Source organism: Pseudorasbora parva, chromosome 20 (genome assembly GCF_024679245.1).
Source record: "Pseudorasbora parva isolate DD20220531a chromosome 20, ASM2467924v1, whole genome shotgun sequence".
NCBI classification, from domain to species: domain Eukaryota; kingdom Metazoa; phylum Chordata; class Actinopteri; order Cypriniformes; family Gobionidae; genus Pseudorasbora; species Pseudorasbora parva.
In genome coordinates, this window is record NC_090191.1 from 15436285 (window position 1) to 15456465 (window position 20181).

General features: G+C 39.9%; 1 protein-coding gene across 1 annotated transcript; it reads right to left on the reverse strand.

Moving 5' to 3' along the window:
* Positions 1-4576: 4576 nt before the first annotated feature.
* On the reverse strand, positions 4577-20163 carry LOC137049481 (zinc finger protein 234-like). Its single transcript, XM_067428003.1, has 3 exons — positions 20108-20163; positions 19384-19530; positions 4577-7040 (listed from the first exon to the last, which is right to left on the reverse strand). Exons 2-3 carry the CDS (start codon positions 19466-19468, stop codon positions 5350-5352), a joined length of 1776 nt encoding a protein of 591 aa, XP_067284104.1. The 5' UTR covers positions 19469-19530; positions 20108-20163; the 3' UTR covers positions 4577-5349.
* Between the last annotated feature and the right edge of the window lie 18 nt (positions 20164-20181).

Sequence of the window (20181 nt, forward strand, 5' to 3'; positions counted from 1 at the left end):
ACGTTACTCCATTGTTTTTTTATACACTATCTGACTTGTAAAACCATTTTGCTTGCTACTGCTAAGGTTTAGTCGCATACAATAGTCCATAAACCAAATCATGTCATCATAAACCACGAGTAAACAAACGCAAATGTTGACAAGCCACTAAATACAGTACATACCACCGTGACGGACGTCCTGCTGCTTTTGCTGTTTCTCCTGTTCAATTTCAGCCTCCAGATCCGATTCTGGATCGTATTAGTTGAATCTGATTGATAGGCATGGTTTATTAGAGTAACGTTTTCTTCTCCACGCATAAGGATGTCAGCTTTCAGAAGCTCTCGTGCTGTAACTGCGCACTCGTCATTCTTTAACTCCGCCCACACGATACGCTTCCAACCGCTCGTTTTTTCCCCCCGAAAGACTCGGTACAGCCTATCTTTCTTTTATAAATATAATAAACTTAACTTTTCGGAGATATGAAGGATGCAATACTACTCTATAGGTACTCAAGATTGACATGAGATTGACTGAAACTGAGTGTTTCACCCTCCCTTTAAAGAGCATATTGCAGGTTAGAGACTCCAGTGAGTCAGTGTATAGAAAAATAATGTAGGACCTAGAATGTCTTTAAAATATACTTGTAATTACGCTAATAAGGCTTTTTGAGTCGTTTTTATGAGAAAATTTTACTTCCGCATCTAAAAATGCGCAAACCGGAAGTGACATAACGAGAGGGAGTGCCGTGACTTTCAACCATAGGAAAACAATGGATCGCAATGGCAGTTCGGACGCTGAGGAAATTATAAATGTTTATTAATACTCATATGGCAGACCACAGCCATGCAGTTATGACACACAATAAGGGACAGGCCAGGATTAGACAGAACAACGATCAGAAGAGAGGATTTGAGTTGTTGTGTGAGGAGAAACAGTGGAAAACAGAGCAGGTGAGGGAGTCGGCTTATAACATTATACGCTAACACTGTGCTCAGATTACAATACTTCGCAGATAATTATGTATCAGGCAATCGCAAAGCTGCTATTGGTCATCTAGGAGTATTGATACCAATAACAGAAACTAATAATAAATTCAGACAATCTGGCTTAAGTCACACTCGCCACCCACATTAGACGTTAAAGCCGGGCGCGGGGCGTAACATTACCCGGTGCTGTTTTTGCTGACATATGAGCTCGCAGACGATGTTTTTCCCTCGCGTGGACATTGTGGATGCTCATATGGTCGTGGCTCACAGCATGTGAAGAAAAACACGACGAGCCGAGCACGTTTCTCGCACCTCCCTCTCTCACAATATTTAAAAAAAATACAAAATCAAAAAAATAGGGAGTCTGCTTGATTTTCACCAGCATGGCTGTCCCCTATTGCCAAATCATGCACAACAATGTCACAGGCTAGATCTATGAGTATTATTATGCTATAGCTCAGTTGCTGCAACCATTACAGTGCCTTTTTACACACACACACACACCATTACACACACACATAAATACGCATGTGCGCATCCCTCACTCCCTCTCTGGTTGTTTCTGTTGAAAAGGCTGCTGTTCTATGCTTTTCAACAAATCATTTGCACACAAGTAATGTTTTCTATCTAAAGCTAGCAGCAACATTGAGTCTCTGGTTTGAGTCTCCAGTCTCTGTTTAACGCGAACGCTCGTGTGTGTGTTCGCCCGGATCGCCTCAGTTACAGTGCTCAGTTTACGCGGTTTCTCCGAGCTGGTCTGACGGATCCGCGACCAGCCGTCACACTCCGCCGCGGCCGAGCCACAGACAGTATAACGTGTTGTTGTGATCCTTTATTCACTCATTCTGTGTTATGGGTTTATTTTGAGCCGATTCACCGTCGATAGTGTGAGGATGTATGACGTTTTGAGTATGTATTTGAGTGAACGATATACGCTTGAATTTGTGTTTATGTAGCCTACATACTTTGTATTAATCAATGTTGAAATTGATTCATGTAAAAACAATAACCAAGAAGCATTGCCTGTGAGTATTTAATCATTTAATATTATCCTTTAACTACATGAGTATTGCAATGTTAAACTTCATCATATCGCTGATAATCCGCGGTGTAAAGTGAACACACACACACACCGTCTCTTCACCTGCACAAAACGCCACAATGCAGCTTTTCTAACTTTTTTTTTTTAGGAAACCTGTGGACTCAATGTCCTGACAGGCTGGACACAATAATTTTCCATGACAATGATAAATTTAAATAGAAAAACTACCGAAAATACACTGATTACTACAGAATACCAACCTATTCTGCACTGAGCCAACGCAGAGCTTGGCAGACGACTCCCTCTCGTGACGTAATATGACGCGATGTTGAAAAAAAACAGCGGTTTTACAAACAGCCAACAAAACGGCCACTTTATCTGCTAAATTTGTGCTCTTATGTCTTTTAAAAACATTTTAAATCCTGCATTACCTTTTCATATGGCATTTTCATACAAGGTTATATGTTTATCTCAATTTTTTTTTAACCTGCAATATGCTCTTTAATGGCTGGAATCAAGTCAGCTGACTGACAATTACATCACAGAATCAGAGAGGTGCATTAGAAGAGGAGCAAATAGAATGCAGATTAGCAGTATTGCGCTGCCTTCTGCGTGTGATGGTAGAGTGTTGTTGAGAGACAACAGAAATTTAATGAAAGTAAGAAGTTGGATCAGAAAGGCTAAAGGAAGATACTTAAGTGCCTGTAGCGATGGTCTTGCTTGGTTGATATATATGCATTACAGACACTGTACATGCTCTTAAAATTAGCACAGCAAAGCCTATAGTCCGCAAATGGCTGAAATGGAAATTAATGCAGGTTATTTTAATCAAAACAAAATCAAATCAACATTTATTTATTTAGCATGTTTAAAAACAACATACATTGACCAAAGTGCTTTACACTCTCAACAATACTAATAGGGCAATGACAAACACCCAAAACTAAACCCCTATCAAATTCCCAACCATTTTGTTGTAAGTAAGAGAGAAGAGATGTGTTTTTAGCACAGATTTAAAACATCATAACAAGTCACAGGATCTAACATGCAGAGGAAGGCTCTTCCAGAGACTTGGTGCTGCCACAGAGAAAGCACAATCTCCTTTAGTCTTCAACCGAGCTTTAGGGCCACTCAAAAGTAGACTTGTGATGATCTTAATGGTCTAGCCGTACAGTGATGTTTTATCAAATTAGAAATGTACTCTGGAGCAAGACCATGTAATCCCTTAAAAAACATTAATAAGATTTTATATTGCACTCTAAAATCAACAGATTTATGTGAATATTTTTACTCATAGCAGTCAAAAGTCTGGCCACAACATTTTGCACCAGCTGCAACCAGCCAAGCAAGTTTTTTGACATATCCAGATATAAAGAATTGCAATAATCTAGTCTGAACAAGATAAAAGCATGAATCACAGTCTCCATGTTTTTAAATGTCAAGAAGCTCTTCAATTTGGCAATGCTTCTCAATTGAAAGAAACTACCTTTGACCACCGCATTAATTTGTTTAGCAAATTTTAGCTCTGAATCAAATATCACCCCAAGATTCAGATGCAAGATGTGATCTTTCGGGCAAACTTTGACAGGCCAAAGATCGCCACTTCAGATTCAGGGTGCGTTCATTTGTAGTTTGTTTAGTTTGGTCTGGACCAAACAACAAAACCAAAACAGTTATTTTAAATATAAAATATCTGAAACTGTTTTCATCTTCGGAACACAGTTTAAGATGTTTTATATTTAGTCCAACAGCTTATCTAAGTGTAGGCCCACTATACTGTCCATGTCCAGAAAGGGAATAAAAACATCATCAAAGTAGTCCATATGTGACATCAGTTAGTTAATTAGAATCTCTTGAAGCATCGAAAATACATTTTGGTCCAAAAATAGCAAAACCTACGACTTTATTCAGCTTTGTCTTCTCTTCCGTGTTTGTTTTGAAACCTCAAATAAAGATTAAAACGGTCATGAATCAGCTTATTGATTCATGATTTGGATTGCGTGTCAAACAGCTGAAATCACGCGACATTGGCAATCCGAATCATGAATCAATAAGCTGATTCATGACAGTTTGAATCTTAATTTGAGGTTTGAAAACAAATGCGGAAGAGAAGACAATGCTGAATAAAGTCATCGTTTTTGCTATTTTTGGACCAAAATGTATTTGAGATGCTTTAAGAGATTCTAATTAACTAACTGATGTCACATATGGACTACTTTGATGATGTTTTTATTCCCTTTCTGGACATGGACAGTATAGTGTGCCTACATTAGATTACATACATTGTCGGACTAAATACAGTATAAAATATCTTAAACTGTGTTCCGAAGATGAACGGAGTTCTTACAGGTAAGTTTGAAAAAAAATATTTTTCAGCTAATTATTTATTACATTTATATTATGATTTGTAATTATGTATAGTTCATATAATTATATTAATTTACAATATTAAACTTTGAATTTTAAAAAAAAATATATATATATATATAAAGCTTTTAAACAGATTAAGCATATGTGTATTATTTTGAGCTTTTTGCAAACATATGCATTGTTTGATTAACTTGCATTGAATTTTTTCTTTCAGCTGGCTTCTCAAACTTTAGGTGCAGCAGAAGTGTTTATTCCCACCTTGTAAATGTGCTTAATTTAATGATATTTTTTAAAAATGTCATTTTTAAACAACCTTTTAATCTTCAGCAGAGAAGTGAATTGCTCTCGTGAGAAGTAAATCAAACCAACAATCTCCATGGTCCATGTGATTGGCTGTTTGCTGCAAGACACACTTTCAGGTGCATGTGCTTCAGAGTTAATTGAAAGCTCTGCATTAAACCTATGTAGACAAATAATTATACCAAGCATTCTGAGACCGCCGAACCGGATCTAAACCAGGTTCGATTTTTTTAACTCTAAAGGCTTCAACATACTCCGCATCAGGCCTCATGATCAAGTCAAATAGTCAACAATGAAATCCAGCCAACCTAGGAAACATATAAAGAATATACTTAACCATGGATTCTTTCAAAAATAAAATAAAAATGAATCCAGTAAAATATTCATAATTCCACTGTTTCTCCTTTTATTTTATTTTTCATTTACATTGTGGCATTTCCCAGCAAGACAGAAATGTATCTAACATTTTGATTCCAAGGTATTAAACATGGGAGATGCCTCCAAACAATTGAATTTAGAGTCTTCCACAATCACTCAATATAGGAAGCTATAGCATAGGAGATGGTCGGGTATTCCAATGTAAATGACAAAAAATAATAAATAAATAATATAAAAACATGATATACCAAAAAATAATAATTTGAGCAGAAAATCATATTTGGCACACATTCATCTGTGGCGTGAACGTAGCCTCAGTCTCACACAGACGCGCATTTTCTGGTGACATTTTAAATTGCCAAGCCATTTAAAGCTTTTTCCACACAAGGAACATGAATATGGTCTCACAACTGCATGACTTTTCAGGTGCATCTGTAAGTGTGATGGCAAAAGAAACTTTTTTTTGCACTGATCACAATTAAATGACCTTCCATCAGAACGAATGCGCAGATGATTATTGAAATCGCTCCTTTTTCTAAACCCCTTTCCAAATTCAAAACACTGCAGTTTCTTTCCACAATGAATTTGTGAATGCCGTTTCAAATCTTTTTGATATGTGAAACTCTTTTCACACTGAAGACATGAAAAAGGCTTCTCTCCAGTGTGAACTCTCATGTGAACTTCAAGGTTTCCTTTAAATGTGAAACTCTTTCCACACTGAGGGCAGATGAAAGGCTTCTCTCCAGTGTGGATTTTCATGTGACTCTTAAGGTTTCCTTTAAATCTGCAACTCTTTCCACAGTGCTGGCATGTGAAAGGCTGCTCTGCTGTGTGAATTATTACATGCCTCTTAAGGTTTTTTTTGTCTGGGAAACTCTTTCCACACTGCTGACATTTAAAACAGTCCTCTTGTGAATGAATCCTCAGGTGATAATTTAGAGATTCTTTACGTGTGAAAGATTTTCCACACTGAACGCATTTGAAAGGCTTTTCTCCAGTGTGAACTCTCATGTGAGTCTTAAGATTTCCTTTTTGACTGAAACCCTTCCCACACAGTTTGCAGGTGTAAGGGTTCTCTCCGGTGTGACTTCTCATGTGGGATTTAAAGGTTGCTTTATATTTGAAACTCTTTCCGCATTGGGAACATGTGTAAGGCTTCTCTCCAGTGTGAAGTCTGATGTGAGTCTTAAGACTTTCATTAAATCTGAAATGCTTTCCACAGTGATGACATGTGTAAGGCTTCTCTCCAGTGTGAATTCTCATGTGAACCTTAAGGCCTGCTTTAAATCTAAATTTCTTTTCACAGTGTTGGCATTGGAAAAGCTTCTCTTTAGAGTGAATACCTACATGCTTGTTAAGACGTGTCATGTCTGGGAAACTCCTTCCACACTCATGACATATGAAACAATCTTCTCTTGAGTGAACTCTCATGTGGGAACTAAGGGTTTTTTTACGCCTGAAACTCTTTCCACACTGATCACATGTGAACGGCTTTACTCCACTGTGAAAGTTCATGTGATTTTCAAGGCTTATGCTCCACGTAAAGCTCTTTCCACACAGTTTGCAGGTGTATGGCTTCTCTCCAGTATGAATTCTCATGTGCTTGGTAAGGCTTGAATTTTGAGCAAAACTTCTTCCACACTCTTGGCAGGCAAAAGGCTTCTCTCCAGTGTGAACTCTCACATGGCTTTTAAGGGGTGCATTTTTAGGGAAGTCTTTTCCACAGTATCGGCAGGTATATGGCTTCTCTCCTTTGTGAATTCTTACGTGGACGTTAAGGTCTTCCTGTTGAAAAAAACTCTTTTCACACCTAAAGCATGTGAAAAGACTTATAGGGTCAGTCTTATGAGCACTTTTTTGTGAAGTAGTATTTTTGGTCTGCATGGAATTTCCGGCAGTCGTGAAATCATGATGTTTTTTATTCTGATCTTTCTCATCTATTTCATTCAGTACTTCACTCTTCTCTTTCAGTGGTATCAGGTCTAAGGTGAAAAGAGACACACAAAAAAACCCTAAATTTAATGGCACAAAAGGAACAAAAGTTAAAACATTTAAAGCATTGAAACCAACAACATGAATACGTGTTTTCTATAATCCACAAACCTCTTATTTGTTGTTCTCAGTATTTTCGGAATGTGTTCTGAATAAAGTATTCAAACTCCTTACCAAAGCCACAGTTTGACCCAATGAGTAACCACCTTCATGCCTAAATAGGGATGCTGCGATCTAATAAACTGTATGCCTCACTGTGTGGAAGAGACTGGGATCATTCTTGTGTGGAAGGCATCATTTTTGACTTAAGCATTTCTTTCCTAACTTTATTAACAAACAAACAAAAATTTAGTGATTTATTTATTCAATAATTGTGCATCAGTGCAACAACTATGAATAAAACTAAGCTTCACTAGTAGACATTCAAAATAAACAGGAGTCAGGCTGAATCTATCATTCAAGACTCATGACTTTATGACTCGTACATTCATGAAAAACAAGTCAACCATCACTGCAGCCCTCCACCAGGCGGGGCTTTATGGCAGAGTGGCCCGATGGAAGCCTGTCTTCAGTGCAAAATACATGAAAGCATGCATGGAGTTTGCTAAAAAAAACAAAAAAAACACCTGAAGGACTCCAAGATGGTGAGAAGTAAGATTCTCTGGTCTGATGAGACAAAGATATTACTTTTTGGCCTTAATACTAAGCGGTATGTGTGGAGAAAACCAGGCACTGTTCATCACCTGTCCAATACAGTTCCAACAGTGAAGCATTGTGGTGGCAGCATCATGCTATGGGGGTGTTTTTCAGCTGCAGGGACAGGACGACTGGTTGCAATCAAGGGAAAGATGAATGCGGCCAAGTACAGGGATATCCTGGATGGAAACCTTCTCCAGAGTGCTCAAGACCTCAGGTTGGGCCAAAGTTTCACCTTTCAACAAGACAATAACCCTAAGCACACAGCTAAAATAACGAAGAAGTGGCTTCACAACAACTCTGTGATAGCCTAGAAATCTAGACACACCCTAGCGGCAGCAAATTTAATCTGCCCGCAAGTGTCGTCTAGCAACTCTCAATACCTTTCTGAGCTGTATTCCCCTAACTCTTGCCGGACCAATCACATCGTGTATAGACTCGGTGGGCGGGGCCATAATGACGACGGCCGAGTTGGGTTTGCGTGCTTCTAGTATACACAGAAACTGGCGTACGGCGGCAGTCTTTCGAATCAGCTTTGACTGCGATTCTGGAAGACTTGGAGTTAAGCTTTTCTCTGAGAAAAGAACAAAGAACGGCACTGAAGTCATTCTTAAAAAGGGAATATGTGTTCGGAGTTTTGCTGACCGGATACGGCGAATGTTTAATCTATGAACAAGCTCTGTTTCACCTTCGTTGCTCTGGTTGGTGGTAGCGCTATCCTATCGCGTGCAGAGGGAGTTTGAAAGACAACCGTTTATCCCGCCCCTTGGATTGAGCCCTGTCTATGGTGAGTTTCCAGACCAAACATCTTAATGTGGATCTGGCTTGTCAGGCTAACTCCGTGACTGTTCTTGAATGGCCCAGCCAGAGCCAATTGAGCATCTCTGGAGAGACCTGAAAATGGCTGTCCACCAAAATTTACCATCCAACCTGACAGAACTGGAGAGGATCTGGAAGGAGGAATGGCAGAGGATCCCCAAATCCAGGTGTGAAAAACTTGTTGCATCTTTCCCAAAAAGACTCAAAAGGGGGCTTCTACTAAATACTGAGCAAAAGGCCCAGAGGAAGGACCATCATTAACCCCTGTGACCCAGACCCCATTCCATGTCAGCCTCAGTTCCCAGCTCCTCACTATCAGCATGACAGACCTTGGGATCTCAGTTCTTGTTTCTACATCAAACTTAATAGCCCTACCCACACCTACACCACAACCACCAACAACTCCTCGTGAATCAACTCCAGTACACACCCAAACTTCCACCATTCCATAATTTCCAACTCCAACAGCTGCTGGTCCAGCTCCAAGGCCCAAGAAGAGGAAGCAAGGCATCTTGGCATGCCCTTAATTTTGAAGCTGCACTTGCAGCCCTGGACAAAAGGAGAACCGGGCGGGAAGCTGCAATGGAAGCTGGACGGCAAAGAAGGGTTGCCATGCTGCAATTGACGGACCCCTGTGGCAGATATATCCTGCATGTGGCAGATTTCATGAGGGCACTGCCACCAGAAGTGCTGTCTGATTTTAAATGAAAGTTGCAAAACTTGATGCATGAGACAGAGCAGAAAGTTGCCCTGCTTGGTAACAACACTGTAGAAATGTGAGTGCCTTCTACAGTAGGGCTGCACAATATATCACAAATTTGTTATTGCGTTGTTATCAATCCCAATATTCGTATTTCAAAGAATGAATTGTATCGCAATACTCTTCCATTTGATAGACTTTCACTTGTTTTTCAGTCAAAATCATCCAAAATTGTTCAAACAAAGGTTTAAATCAAACTGTGATGTATCCGAAATGAAAAGGTCCTGGTTAAGATTTGGTTCATTCTAGGGATGGGCATTTTTGTCAAATTTTCATTTCGATCATCGATGGGTCTCAAAAACGAATAATAGATTAACCGTGGACGGGGGTTGTGCGGGGGGCGGGGCGTCTCTGTCATGGAGATATTAAACTATTTTAAGACTGTTACAAAAATGTATGCTGACAAAAACATAAGATGTCTATGCAAATATGAACATATGACTATAAAAAAATAACTATTAGATTATGATGCATAAATATCTTTGAAAAAGAAACTAAGGCTGCATTTACACTGCAGGTCTTGATGCACAATTCTGATTTGGTGACTATATCTGATTTTTTTGACGACCCGCTTACATCATCTTTTGAAAAGCGACCCGTATCCGATATTTGCATTTACACTGTACACTGGCGAAACAGCCCAAGACGTTCTTAACCGGTGAAAGGAAGTAAAACAGCGCGATATGCAATGGACGCAGACAAAATGATTGTACAATGTTTTGCTGTCTGCACTGTTCCACACATCTTTAAAGGTCGGCAAAACATTTCTCTCTTAAGACGGAGAAAAAGAGGAGAGCCCTTGACGGGGTTGCCAGGTTTTAACAACAAAGCCCAAACTGTGTTAAAGTAGCCCAATTCCGCATGAAAACGGCGGACTTGGCAACACTGGATCGCAGTTTGTGTCCACCTGAGATGACGTCATTCGCCTCCGTCCTTTTTTCAATGACGTATGACTCGCATTTACTGGGGGATATCCGATTTGACCGCCTACATGGCAGACGCTAATGCACGCATCCAAATCATATCGGATTTATTACCACATATGAGTGAGGCCTGAATCCGATCTGAGGATATCGGAATTCATCCGTTTTGTTCCTGCATACACGTTCACATGTCATATCCGATCTGTGCCACATGAGAGGAAAAAAATCGGAATTGGGTCACTTGAACCATGCTGTGTAGGGGAGACCGGGGGCAATTGTAACATCTCTAATTTTCCCAATCAGAAACGAGACAGAACCGTGAAACTCATTTTGCGCATGCTCTGTGGAGTTCCCTCTCTGCCATTTAAAGGACAAGCTGCTGAGTCATAGTTGGTGCCCTTTTTTTTCAAAGACTCCTTTTTGAGGTATGAAAGTATTTTTTTTAATCTACAGTATTTTCCTCATTCTGTCTTAACCAATAATGTCTATGAATTTATATTTGTATTTTTTTAAAGACCATTCTGTTGTCTAACATTTGATATCTTTGTCAAACATTAGCTTCGCAGTTTCTAGCTGGCAGTTTAGCTTGTCATTGGTTAGTCCAGTCGGGGGCAATTGTAACACTGTGTTACAATTGCCCCCGATACCAACAAAATATTGTCCAACTTAGTAAGGATATAAAAATAAATTGTTTTTACCTCAGTAATTAAAAAAAAGGTTTATTCCACCCTCTCCACCCCCTCCACAGACCCGCAGGCTTGCCTACCAACTGGCTGTGTCATATGATCTCAAGTTCCCAGCTTCATGGCGTGCAAATGAGATGGCAGGACCAGACTGGCTTGCAGGCTTTCTTCTAAGGCACACTACACTTTCCATTCGCAGTCCCCAGGCTCCAAGCCTTGCGAGAGCCACAAGCTTTAACCAAGCCAATGTGGGAAGGTTCTTCAGTAATCTGGAAGATGTCATGGAAAGATACGGTTTCTCTGCAAAAGATATATGGAATGCAGATGAAACGGGGGTAACTACAGTCCAGAACCCCGGCAAGGTACTGGCAAGACGGGGTGCCAAACAGGTTGGAGCTGTGACCTCTGCAGAGCGTGGTTCTCTGGTGACCATGATGTTAGCCATTAATGCCTTGGGTAACACCATTCCTCCCCACTTTATCTTCCCAAGGAAGAACTTCCATCTTCATTTTGTCAGAGATGGACCACTTGGATGTATTGGGACAGCAAATGGATCTGGCTGGATGCAAGAAGCAGATTTCCTTGTCTTCCTGTCCCACTTTCAAGTTCATACAATTGAAATCCTTGGTGATTTCAACATCCACCTGGACAAACCATATGCTACAGATTTTCACTCCCTTCTATCCTCATTCGAATCTCAAACTCCTTACTACCTCACACACACACAAATCTGGCAACCAACTTGACCTCGTCTACATACACAACTGCACTACAGAAAACACTTTGGTCAAACCCTTACACCTCTCTGATAATTACTTCATCACATTTAATCTACATCTTACTACTCATACACTCCCACTTCCTTTACCAGTTAGTTTCAGACGAAACCTGCGTTCTCTTTCTCCATCTCACCTCTCCTCCGTTGTGTCATCCTCTCTTCCATCACCCACACAATTCTCCTCTATGGATGTCAACACTGCAACAGACACTTTATGTTCCACTTTAACCTCTTGTCTAGATACTATCTGCCCTCTGTCTTCTAGGCCAGCTCGCACTACTCCCTCTAACCCTTGGTTATTTGATGTTCTTCGTGAACACCGGACCAAACTTAGGGCAGCAGAGATAAAATGGAGCAAATCAAACGACCCATCTGACCTGAGTAAGTACCAATCTCTGCTCATTTCCTTCTCACAGGACGTCCATACAGCTAAATCTTCATATTTTCACAACAAAACCAACAGCACCTCAGACTCACGCACACTTTTCAGAACTTTCAACACTCTGCTCTGTCCCCCTCCACCACCTCTCTATCTGCAGACGATCTTGCCAATTTTTTCACAGAAAAAAACACTCATCAGCAGTCAGTTCACACCTCCACACACACACAATTTTGAATCAGTCACATCCACAGCCAAACATCTTCTCTCCTCCTTCTCTACACTCACTGAGGATGAAGTATCTAAGCTTCTCCTCTCCAGCCATCACACTACCTGCCCTCTAGATCCCATCCCCTCACATCTTCTACAAGCCATCTCCCCTACACTCTTACCAGCACTCACACACATCATCAACACATCTCTCTCCACCGGCATCTTCCCTACCACATTCAAGCAGGCTCGGGTCACCCCACTGCTTAAAAAACCCACAATTAGACACATCACTTGTAGAGAACTACAGACCTGTTTCTCTCCTACCATTCATTGCGAAAACACTTGAAAGAGTTGTGTTCAACCAGGTCTCATCTTTCCTCTCACAGTCTAATCAACTAGACGTAAACCAGTCAGGCTTCAAAAAGGGCCACTCAATTGAGACGGCATTATTGTCAGTTACTGAAGCCCTGCGGCTGGCTAAAGCTGCATCCAAATCATCAGTCCTCATCCTCCTTGATCTATCTGCTGCCTTTGACACTGTGAATCATCAGATTCTTCTGTCCACCATCTCATCTCTGGGCATCACAGGGACTCCTCTCCACTGGTTTGAGTCCTATCTCACAGGTAGGTCTTTTAAGGTTGCCTGGAGAGGAGAGGTATCCAAAACACATCAACTGACCATGGGGGTTCCACAGGGCTCAGTGCTTGGACCTCTCCTCTTCTCCATTTACACTACATCATTGGGACCCATCATTCAGGCACATGATCTCTCATATCATTGCTATGCTGATGACACACAGCTCTACCTCTCATTTCAACCAGATGATCCCACAGTAGCTGCACGAATCTCAAGCTGTCTGGCGGACATCTCGGCATGGATGAAAAAACATCACCTACAGCTCAATCTAGCAAAGACTGAGCTGCTTGTTTTCCCTGCTAATCCCACCATACAACACGATTTTACCATCCAGCTAGGTTCATCTTTGATTACTCCTTCAGGGTCGGTCAGAAATCTTGGAGTAATCTTTGATGACCAGCTGTCCTTCAAAGACCACATCTCAAAGACGGCTCACTCATGCAGGTTTGCATTGCACAACATCAGGAAAATCAGACCGTTCCTTACGGAAAATGCAACACAGCTTCTTGTCCAAGCCCTGGTCATTTCTAGACTTGAATATTGCAATGCGCTTCTGGCTGGACTCTTGTGCAATCAAACCGCTGCAAATGATCCAGAACGCTGCGGCACGTCTTGTATTCAATGAGCCCAAAAGGGCTCATGTCACACCTCTATTCATCTCTCTGCATTGGCTACCACTCGCTGCCCGGACCAAATTCAAAGCCCTGACTTTTGCTTATGGATCTTCCACAAGCTCAGCACCAGCATACTTTGACTCACTCCTACGAGTCTACACCCCCACCAGAAGCCTTCGCTCAGCTAATGAGCGAAGGCTTATGGGACCATCACAGAGAGGCATGAAATCCCTCTCTAGAACTTTTTCTTTCATTGTTCCTGGTTGGTGGAACGATTTTCCATCCTCCATACGCACGACAGAATCACTCGCTTCATTCAAAAGACAGGTAAAAACTCATCTCTTCCACGAGCACTTAATCTTACATAAAAAATAAATAAATAAAACAACTCTTTCCTCCTCTATTTCTCCTTTCTTCTTCCCTTTTCTGGTTTTTGCTACTCTGAGCGGTATACAAATCTTATATTTAGGTATTTAGGGCACTTTTTGTGTTTCGTTGCCTCTCCTTGACGGATTCGCTTCCTGTTCTCCTGAGTTGTAAGTCGCTTTGGATAAAAGCGTCTGCTAAATGCATAAATGTAAATACAAGTTCCAGCCATCAAGCAAAAGTCTTGCTTATTCTGGACAACCATGCCTCCCATCTGTCTGTGGAGGGGATTGATTTTTGTAAGAAACATGGCATTGTGCTATTATCTTTTCCCCCTCATTGTTCCCATAAACTTCAGCCTCTAGATCGCAGTGTTTATGGCCCACTAAACAAATATATCAACCATTACCAGGACAAATGGATGAAGACACATCCTGGGCACACCATGAGCATCTATGACCTCCCTGGAATAGTGAAGGATGCCTTGCCACTTGCTGCCACTACCACAAATTCCCAGGCAGGTTTCAGGTGCTCAGGGATCTGGCCTTTAAACAGGGATATTTTCTCCATCCAGGAATATGCCCCCTCCCGTGTCACTGACCGTCCATGTCCACCACAGCACTCAACCTCTGAATCTGTTCTTCTGCCTCAGGCAGCTCCATCTCAGGCTCTTCTGCCTCAGGCAGCTCTATCTCAGGCTCTTCTGCCTCAGGCAGCTCCATCTCTGGCTCTTCTGCCTCAGGCAGCTCCCTCTGGCTCTTCTGCCTCAGGCAGCTCCATCTCTGGCTCTTCTGCCTCGGGCAGTTCCACCTCAGGCTCTTCTGCCTCAGGCAGCTCTTTTTCAGCCTATAGAACTTTCCTCTTCCTCTCAAAGCTTTTGTGCTCCTTCCACTTCAGCCCCAGGGCAATCTTCAGAGGTTGTCTTCTCGCCTGCTACAATCAAACCTCATCCAAAAGCTTCTCCACGCAAAGGGAGTGTCAAGAGAAGGAGAAGAACAACTGCAGTCTTAACAGATACACCTGTCCGAAATGCTCTGCAGCTGGAGAGGGACAGAGCCATTGGATCAAAGTGCAAGAGGAAGATGAATTTCACTGAATCCAAACCCAAACCAAAGAAGAAGAAAGTAAATAACAGAAGAGAAGATGATGAGGAAAGTAATGATGAGGTGTTCTGCATTGTCTGCCTGGAGACCTTCTCCAGATCAAAGGAGGTTTGGATATCCTGTGTATCATGCCACGCCTGGGCCCATGAAAAATGCACAGATGGGAGCAAATACTATTTGTGCCACAACTGTGAAAGCGACTGAGACATGCACTGCCACCAATGAAAACCACAACAATAGGAGAATAAGATTTCCTCCATTTGTCCTCCATTAACTCCCATGTGATTGTGTTCCCAGTTTTAAATTTTCCCATAGTTTTTTTTTTTATAACTGTTGGTTACAGTTTTTATATGAGATCAATTGAGCAGTTTGCAGTTGAGGTGTTTTAGTCAAATGGTTTGTGACTTCGTTTTGCTTTCAGCTACCCTGACTTTTTAAAAGTTGATTAGCGGGAAACTTTTTTGTGTGATGCGGTCTCTGTTGCTTAATATATATATATATATATATATATATATATATATATATATATATATATATATATATATATATATATATATATATATATATATATATATATACCTCATCTGATTTATCGTATTGTTTGAACTAAAATAGAATTAATGATTCTGGAAATATGTATGTAATGTATATTAAATAATTGTAACTATTTCTATATTATCTGCAGTTTATTGTGATCCTTAGTATTTATATGAAGGTAATACATGTGTTGTTACAATTGCTCCCATATGTTGTTACAATCGCCCCCGCACGTGGGGGCAGTTGTAACATTTGACTTGTAATATTTCAATCAATATTGTGACTCTAAATTTGCTTTTAAAAACATCTGGTGACTTTTAACAAGTAGAACACAGATACAAATTAGTGACCTAAAAACTGTCCAAATATTTCAAAAGCTTTTTGAGTACAGTGACAACATGACAAAAATGTGTTACAATTGCCCCCGGTCTCCCCTAAATGGGGCCTAAATAACCGTCTCAAATAACCCAGTCAATGATCGGGCATTGTATTTGAGCTGAAACTGTGAATACACCACCCCGCAGAGCTTTGCTAGAGAATTAATTTACATCTGCCCAAAAGGACGCAAATGCGCATGTGAACGTGGCCGTACTGCAGGCTTGAAAACGAAACTCATTTTCAATGTGCTCTTCCCTTAACAACAACGCTACAGCATCACTGCGCGTTTTCAAATCTATGAGAAACAACTTTAAAACAGATCTACTGTTAAAAAATGAGTAACACTGCTACATCATAAATATCATCAATGATTTTGAAAAAGAAACAGCCTACCTAAAAATAATATGACTGTCTTAAATAACCCAGAGTCGATAATGTCGGGCTGTTCGCATTTGAGCTGAAGCTGAAGAGAATGAACATCAGCCGAAATAACAGCAGCGCTTTGCTAGCTGGTTATTAAACTCAACCAAACGTCGTCCTATATGAGATTATTTAGATCAGTGTTTCTCAAACTTTTTCAAAAAGCCATTAGTTTAAAACTGAGGTGCTGGGTATAGGAAGTCTATGGATGTAACTATGGTAACAATAAAATGCTGAAAAGAAAGTTCCCCTTAAGGCCCTTTCACACTGGACGCGATTTTGACGTGCAAATAATTTGCACGATGGTTTTATTTTTTGGTCAGCTGTTTGTGTAATGAGCGCTTCCACACCGAACGCGAATGAGCTGCAGCGAAAAAACGGCATTTATTTTTTTTCGTTTCAGATTCGATTTTTTTTTACTCTAGCAGCGTCAAAAACAGCTTCAACCAATCACATACAAGGAAACAAAGGTGGCGAAATGTCAAGTTGATGTCATGAGCTATTCACCCAACATTAACCATTGCCAGGTATGGCATATCTCATGAGATTACAGCTGTAGGTCTAGTCAAAGCTGTGCATCTGCAGCTGTGTTTACTACTGTGTTTTACAGACAGCAACAACCTAAGTTAACCTTTTATATATAAAAAGATATATATCGTTTTTTTTTTTTTTTACCTTATGTCCGCGATTATGGAAAGTGAAATGTTTACATTGTGACTGAACTGGAATCCTGAAGAGCATGGTTTGTCTCGTCAGATGCGCTGCTGTCTCGGGATGAGATCCTCAAATTGTCCCACAGACTTAAGAAAGTACTAAGTGCAGAACCGGCCATGATAAAGATTTTGCTCCTGTACATGATTAGCATACTCCCCTTCAAACTCTCTGTCCTTCAAGACTGGGTTGCACCCGAAACCGTCTTTTAATTAAAATGAAAAGCTCATCTTCACTGTCCGTGTTTTCTCAGCAAATGTTTTGGAATGTTGGAGCTCTGAACGTTGCAAATTCGTGTCGCGGCTGATGTGAATGGTTGACACGAAGTATTTGCATGCAAAATATTCGCTTATTCGTTTCGCTTTTTCGTTACGCGTCCGGTGTGAAAGGGCCTTTAATGTCCAATATCACTGAAATTACTGGGATTTTACACATGAAACAAAAACAAGTACATTACAAAACTAATAGATCTGTGGATTTTAGATCCATTTTTACGCATTTTTCGCAAGTACATTAAAAATCTACTTAAATAAGTGACGATTTTATAAACTTTTGCCTAGTTTAGGTCATCTTTTCGCGGACCACTAGGGGTCGATGGCGCACTTTAAGAATTACTTACCACACTTTAAGAATTACTGATTTAGATATAGACAACATATAATCAAGTATTAAGCAAGTAATCTTACAACTTGCATCTGTAGAAAAGGACGCGGATGCGCAGATGAACTTGACCACGCTCTGACTCTCGTTGTGGATTTCCTTTAACAGCGCGCGCTCATACATGGGGAACTAAAGCACGGAGAATACAACATTATATGACAATCCTGTTCTCATTGTAATACTGTGTATGTGAGAGATTGCTGCCGCACATCTTGCGCTGTATTTCATGATCATTCACAGTGCTTGAGGCATCACTGCGCTCAATGCACAGTGCTTTATTTCGCGGTCTGGAAGGTGTGCTGTCTAATGCTAACCAATCAGACCTCAGTTACCGTCCAAAATGCCGCAATAACCAATCCAAGAAATTTACAAATATATATTTTTTAAAGTCAGGGCGATCATCGTTTTCATGATCGATCGTCGTTGTCACATTCGAGTACTCAACCACTGTTGCCCATCCCTGGTTCATTCCTACTTTTAGTACTAGTTTAGACCTGTTTAATCTTGGTTTAGTCCTAGTATATATATTTGATAATAATTTAGCTCCTGCTTTGACGAGTGGAAGATAGTCCAGAGTGTTATATTTCTTTTTCCTGTAAAAGAGCATTCAGACACATTTTTCCAATACCGTGCAGCCCTATTCTACAATGATTTTTTCCTCTGTTGCCATTTTAGTATTTTTTTTTAACGTTGTTCGTAATATTTTTGTTTTATTCTTTTTATTCTTTATGGCCAAAGAGCATCACTGATATATCTTTACATTGAGAAAATACGAACCTGAAAAAAATAATTTGGTTTACTGTGTACACTGATCTCATGTCATCTTTAGTTAAACCGCAAGTCCAAGTCACCAAAGAAAGGGCAGAGTAACTAAAGAAAGGTCCACCAAGTCAGTAAAGTTAGTTACAAATCTGAAAACTGTGGGAACCAAAATGACAAATTTATTGGGATTTTAGTTTTGTAGCATATTTCATGACAAGACTCTTAACTAAGTTTTTTTTCTGGCATATCAATTAAGGACATACATCAACACTAGAACATACTACTGATGATATTCTAATATTTAATTGTATTGAGCATTCCTCGTTTTATGTACATTTGACCACCTGACGAATAAAGCATACAACAGAACGGCATCGGTGTCATTTTCGAAATCTGTTGCAACGCTCTTACCATTTAGAAAACGCCACATCTATACTGGCTGGTCCTCTTGATTTCTCATTTTGTTCCAAAGTTTGCTTGCCATAGTCCATATTATTAATATTAATACCACCCTTAGTATTAATACTAAAGTCTTCTGATTTCATTTTTCAATACAATCCACCTGTCCATAGTTGCATTTGAAATAAAACGAGAGTGCGTGTTCACGTTGATACATAAATAAATACCATACGTTCACTAATCTATATAAATGACAGTGGCCTTATAAAGCCTTTCTATTGCTTTTTATTTGTTGTTTGTTGATTTTCAAATACAAAACTGATCATTTTGGTCACTAATAGTGCAATTTTCATACAGTTGTATCTCTAGTTTAAAGAAATAAGCGCTTGAGGATAAAAAGACAAATTGCCTACAGACGAACGTAAAGTGTGACATTCTTCAGAAATATCATTATCTTATGTAGAGGCATTTTAATAAGGATCAAATGAAACCAACCTGTCTGTTCCTCAGTATCTTCTTGTTTCATGCTGAAAACTTCTTTAATCTTGATGTCTTCATTCTCCTCTTTAATAAACGTCATCTTTATAATAGAGTGACGTGGATCTCAGCTGCTAGAGTTGTTCTGTGTTTTGACACTCAGTCCTGTTTAAGATGAGAATTGTTAACAGAAAGAAAAATAAATCCAACCTAATCTCTGGGTGCATCTCAATCAGCTTTAGTTCAGTTAGTCAGCACACAGTCAGAGTGATGATGCTCATAAATAACCTGTCAAGCACTCAATAAAAAAATATCTTCAGTTTTTTCTGTTATAAAGCACATGCCAAAAACTCTAAAGTAGATTCCACATTCATAAACATTTGCAATAATTTTATGAAAGTTGTCATTAAACGTGTACGTGCACACAGTCGGTGATCATAGGATTTAAGTGAAACATTTTGCGATTGGTTCAACTGTTCCGTAAAAGCTCCGTTTCTCCCATCACTATTTGCCACTGACCGAGTTTGTGTTTATGGTTTATGATAATGGGGACAAAATGAGATTCAACGAGACGCAAATATTGTTAATTCATTTTAAATAAACCTGCTATGTGCAATAATATAACATGCAATTCACTGAGTTTCCCATTCGTCAATATTCAATAAAGTTAATAAAACTAAATACTTAAACTTTCTAACGATTTGCATTGACTTGAACATTTAAAATGCTTAAACAGACAAACCTTTCTTCTTCTGAATCAATAGTAAAGTGTGTAACGGTTCAGCCTTATGATGTCGCCAAACCAAAATAAAAGTC